The 5,841-nt window shown below is 41.1% G+C and overlaps 1 protein-coding gene across 2 annotated transcripts in view; it reads right to left on the bottom strand.

Moving 5' to 3' along the window:
- CDH20 (cadherin 20) overlaps nt 1-5,565 on the bottom strand; it is a 53,335-nt gene extending 47,770 nt beyond the window's left edge. The window contains exon 1 of one of the 2 annotated variants that reach the window (XM_024203501.2): nt 5,302-5,565. In XM_024203501.2, coding sequence (XP_024059269.2) covers nt 5,302-5,550 — 249 coding nt within the window. In that variant the 5' untranslated portion in view covers nt 5,551-5,565. The remainder of the gene's footprint in view (nt 1-5,301) is intronic. The other variant, XM_026657331.1, reaches the window with a different exon arrangement.
- Between the last annotated feature and the right edge of the window lie 276 nt (nt 5,566-5,841).

Genomic DNA, 5,841 nt, shown 5'->3' with positions numbered 1-5,841 from the left:
CTTGTCTCTTTCACAGCAGACGTTGGTCCAATAAAAGATATTGCCCCACCCACCTTGTTTCTATTATTAAAGAACAGGTAAGGCAAGCAGATTGGAACATTTGTGTATATAGCCTGTGGATTTTAAATGCATCCCAGAATTTTAAATAGAATTAACAAATGAATTTGCTGCATGACTGGTAAACAGTTCTGAGAAGTTGTGGATAACTGGAGACACAACCAAATACAGAAGAAAAGTAAATGTTGTACTAATTATCTTCAAAACCAGGTACACGAGTAATTATTATTCTGCTAAACATCTAACCCTAGTGAAATATTAGAACAAATATTAAGATCAAACAAATCGTTTAATTTCAATTTAAGCACATTCTTAAATGCTTTGCTGGATTGGGGCCTTATGGCCTGATGAAATCAATGAAACACGTTAGATCAGGCCCTAAGCATTTGGAAGATAATAGAACCATGAACAATAATCAGAATGGATTTATGAAGAATAGCTTTTGTTCGTCAAGCTTGATTGGTTTTTTTAAATATATTTGCAACACTGGTGGATGAATAAACAATGGTGGGCATAATAGCCCAGCTTCAACAAAGTAGTTAAGCACTTTCTTAACTTTACACAAGTATAAATATTTTGATGAGAAGGGTTACGTAAGTGTGTCACTGAACTGTGACCAACAGGAGCAGCATTGGTCTAGTGGACTGAACACCAGCAAATATCAAGGGCGGAGGGGAATTGTTTAGAATAATAAAATGGATATAAATAGAAGCAATAGGATGAAATTACTAAAGAAGAAATTTAGGTTGAAAAGCAGGAACCAAGTCCTCATGGTGAGATTTATTAGTCAAAGGAATACTCTTCTGAGGAAAGTGGTGAAATCCCATCTCAGGGACATTTAAAATTCTACAAATATACATTATAAAATAACCTCTCATTTCAATATAGAAGAACCTCAGATTTGTTGGGGGATGGACTAAGTCACCTTACACTACCTGTCTCTAATTCCTATGGGCCAGACCCTCATCTATTGTAAACAAAGCAGTCAAATTCAGATGACTGTTACCAGTACAGTAACTCCTCATTTAACGTTGTAGTTCTGTTCCTGAAAAATGCGACTTTAAAGCGAAATGATGTTAAGCGAATCCAATTTCCCCATAACAATTAATGTAAATGAGGGGGTTAGGTTCCAGGGAAATTCTTTTCACCAGACAAATACACACACACACACACAGTATAAGTTTTAAACAAATAATTTAATACTGGTACACAGTGATGATGATTGTGAAGCTTGGTTGAGGTGGAGGAGTCAGAGGGTGGGATATTTCCCAGGGAATGCCTTACTGCTAAATGATGAACTAGCAATTGGCTGAGCCCTCAAGGGTTAACTCTCACACTCAACAAGGCAGCAGGAATGGAGGGAGGGGAGACAGCATGGCAGACAGAGACAGAGACACACACCGTGTATGAGAGAGAGAGATGCGCATTTCCCCTTTAAGAACGCTGACTCTACTCTTAAGTACACTGCCTTGTTAATTAGATCAGCTTGCTGAGATGCAGCTGTTGCCAGCAAGCTCCCTCCGTCCTGAGCCCTGTCGTGTGTCCCCCCTGCTCTATGGAAGATGGGGTAAGTGGGATGCAGGAGCAGGGGGAGGGACTTTTCCAGGAGGAGGACACTTTTTTGTAAATTTTGATTCAGAACTACTTAGCCACTTCCTACTCTTTTAGGGTGTTTGGTATTGTGTGTTAGCATGACCTCTTGGGTAGGTGTAGCTGTCACATTTGACTGGCTATGGCAGAGAGAAAGAGATGTGTCTGGTACATTAATAAAAAAGTGTTCATTAAATAGTAAATAAAATAAAATATAGGAAGCAGCACTGTAATGTTCAAGAGACTTGAAAAAAACATTGAGCCAAGTTCACTGCTAAATATCCCCTGTACACAATCCGATTTGAAATCAATAGTGTAAATTTGGTCAATTAATAACAATTTTAGGATAATGGAGGGTCTCCTACTCTGCAGTTGTGTGTTAAGAGTACTGTGTCCCAAGCAGGCTAGCTGTTATGCCGTAAAACTGCTGTTAGCATTACTTATCTCATATCCTATTGTTTCCAGACAGAGCGAAGAGGACGAGCATAAAAGTGAATTGTGTATGTTTGGGGGGGATAGGGTGAAGAAACAGAGTTCTTCTGCAATGCGTTTAGCATTTTGAAAGCAAAGGTTCTATCATTTCAGCCTATACTACTATAAATCTAACACGTTTCATCATTGCAGAGACGGAAGCTCACATCACTGCAGTGACAAACCAAATCCTCTGACACTGCAGTTTTACGAATAGGTGTGTTCGGTATAGCAGTTACTAGGCTGGAAAGGAAATCCAGTTTTAAGTTGGCACAGTGCTGTGGCTGCTGCAGCATCATGCTGCCATGTGTCAGGCTTGGAGCTGGGAGGAATTTATTTGGATTATTTGGAAAGATGAGCTACTGGAGAGATGAAGCAGGTGGCCCCTGAGAAAGCATTAACCATGTCAGTCTGAGTAGTCTTCTTTGGGGAGGATGGTAAAACCTGTGGAGGAGCTTATTTATGTCTGATAGACACAGGCTTGTGTAAGGGGCAGTGAGAAATCACCCCAGGAGGTATTTCAGGGAGGGAACTGTGCCTCAGGGAGCGCAGCATGTGCTCCCTTGTGCAGCCGACCAGCTCCACTCACTGGGACATAGCCCTATCTCCCTCTGCCCCTTCCATCCCTTTAGGGAAGCTAATGTGTGCAGGGGCGCTGTGAGGGAGTGTAACTGAGCTGCGTTGATGCACAACGGCGCACAGTGGGAGGTGTCCCATGGCCTCCCCACTCCCTTGCACATTTGTTCAGCTGCCAGGCTCAAATGCCTGTTAACCTCTAAAACAGGGGTGGGGAGGAATGGTACGTGCAAAGAAGTGAGCCCGCTGGAACATTGTAGGTTACTGGATGAAGTCAGAAAAAGCCTGACACTGAAAATTAGTTTTTGTCTCCCTAACTTATCACATTGGCCACTCACCTCTACCTAGTTTTTAACTTTAATGGGAGTCATGTAGCTAAAACACCATGTAACACTTTGAAACTAACCTCTAAATGACAACTTCAGGCATCACAGAAAAAAGCAAGCATTATGCTGACTAAAGCCCTAGAGAATCTTTTCCTTTTTCTTGCCCAAAAGATACTTTCCCTATATTTCTCAGTTAACTATGAGGCACATTTTCCATAGCCGACAAGATCCACAGCGTAGATTGAGTCTCCTTGGTGCTGCTCCAGTGCCACAAAGGGGACTAGAATGCTGTTCTAAAGAAGCAGCAAGGGATTTCCCTGTTACAGGGGAACACTTCATGGTGTAAAGCCAATATAACTGGCTTTTTGGTATTCACTCTTCCCCCTTCCATCAGGGAGGGAGCATTGACAAAACATGTGCACTCCAGCAATCTCTGGCCATCAGAACGATGCACAGAGGGCCATTGTATATGGCATAAATTAGAGCAGCCCTGTGTCTGTTCTGAATTGTGTCAAGGGCAGATCCTAGGATCAAGGCAGATAGAAAGGTGGCTTAGAATCATCTTTGCCACACTTTCCTCAGCTGTGCTGAGTGGGAGCTCAGATCATCTGAGGATTTTGCCTGCAGTTTTTTATATTTAAGTTTTTACGTGGTTAATTATACAACCTGGCCCAAAAAACATTAACCAGTTTTATATATTCATTTAAACCCAGATTCTGCTCCAAGTGCCCTGTGCAGATTTGAAATAACTTCAGTGTTACACTGGGGTGACTGAGAAAAAAAAAAGTCCCTTATTCTTAAACAAAGATTTATGGGGGAATTAAATCTTAACTCCTTTCACTCCAAAAGAAATGGAGACGAAGAACAGAAAAGTTAGGTGGTGTGATGAAGCCAAAATGGTGAGACTCTCGAGGGCGGCTCATTTACATCCGTGTCAATCAGGAGTAACTTCACTGAAGTCAATGGAACTGTCTTTGGTGTTCGTCACACGAACACCAAATTAGGAAGAACTCCACTGAAGTCAGTGGAATTATTTTGATTTTACACCATGTAACCGAGAACCCTATGAAGTTATACTAATAGCGATAAATCAATTCAAAAGCAGGCCCTTTGACTTTTGAAATTTTGTTTGCTAAGATGCAAACTTAGAAGAAAAGAATGAATCAGAGACGTCTGACTTTCCCCAGGTCCTAATACAGCATGTCAAAACCTGATGATGTGGGTAAAAACCATAATGTAATCTAATGTAATCTTTCTACATATCTACTTACCCATCTATTAATCTATCATATTTATCAGTATTTATATTGTGCTCCTCACCACAGCATCTGATCATCCTGAGGTGTGGAAACCATAACTGTATTGTTCAACCTATAATTACAACTTACTGCAATCAACACAGGCTGGAAGCAAAGCTAGTTGCTGAGACTTCTAAAACAGCAGGGTCAAAATTATTTCATCCACATCAGTCTCGATAAGCAGTGGTAAAATGGAGCAGAGAGGGTGGGTTATAGTGTGTGACAAAAGGTAAATTGTGACTGAAAACATCATGGGCTTGATTCGCTATTACCCTGTACCTTGTGTAGCGTCTTGCACCACTGGATTGGATAGCATTTTACATCTGCTTTGTACTGGTGGAATAGTCTACACAAGGTGCAGACTAATGGAGAATCAGGCCCCATGTCTTTGAATTTAAGGACCTGCTCTCACAGTGGTATAAATCAGGCATTGGCTGAATTTAAATCAATAGAATTACACTGTAGTAAAGCTGCTGTAAATGAGAGGAGATTCAGACCGTAGAAGTCAACAGAAAATCATTTGAAGTCTTGCTTTTCACAAGCCACTGGTTATTCTTATTAAATTGTAAATTTTAGCTTTAACACCAGATTTGATCACAGACAGAAGCATGATCACAAGCCCTCTCTTTCTTCCCTAATCCTCATATGTCAATATAACCTTGCTTTGCCTTGACACTTTAGTGGTCCCTCGAAAGTCTGTTGCAGATTTTCTAAGGCTACCCCAATTACAACTGACAATTGTTTGAGTGGATCTTTCTGAAATAGGCAAACACATTGATAGCTTCTCAAAACGGACATTCTTCCCTGTTCAAGGTGACACCAGTCAAAAGCACTCAGGAGCTGAAGTAAATTAGCTGCGGATGAATTCATTGCCACAGGAAGGGAAGAATAGGTACTTGGGGAAACTTCCCATGTTTTGCCACATTTACTTACACACTCTCTCTGTTTGATATCCCCTCTCCCTCCGATTTCATGGTTCTTACCTTGCCAACATACAGAGGATCGGTTCCAGTGTATTCTTCAAGAACAAAAAACTGGTTCCATACCCAGCTCCTCTTCATTCGCTGATGCAGTAGCAGCTTGTCCGACAGGTTATCTTCCTGGCTTTTGGTGAGTGGCCTGGCACTCCCAGACAGTGCAAGTGTAGTAAGGTCCATCAGTCCCCAAAAATATAAGGACACACCAAGTCCAAGCCAGTTCTTTGCATTGCTCATTCTATCTGAAGTCCACATCTGTTTACTGAGTTTTTTTTTTTTTAAAGTCAAAACATCACAGCTTGGGTTTTTCAGGAAGAAAAAGGTAGGCCTTTGAAACTTCCAAGAGAGACTTTGACTGGAGTGGACAGCTTTAAGAATGATGGTCTCCTGTAAAGTTAAGGAAAATCTACTGTAAGAAGTTTATGTTTTTGCCAGTGTAGAGGGAGCATCTTTTTTTCACAAAAGACAACTGTGTTGTAAAACATTCAATCCTCCACATAAAAATCTGATACCAGGGTATGCATGTCCTAGACAAGGAAGACTTGT

This window comes from Terrapene carolina, unplaced genomic scaffold, assembly GCF_002925995.2.
Source record: "Terrapene carolina triunguis isolate 2854851 unplaced genomic scaffold, T_m_triunguis-2.0 Scaffold53, whole genome shotgun sequence".
Lineage (NCBI taxonomy): Eukaryota > Metazoa > Chordata > Testudines > Emydidae > Terrapene > Terrapene triunguis.
Note: the sequence above shows the minus strand (reverse complement) of the source record. Positions and strands in the feature narration are given on the sequence as shown.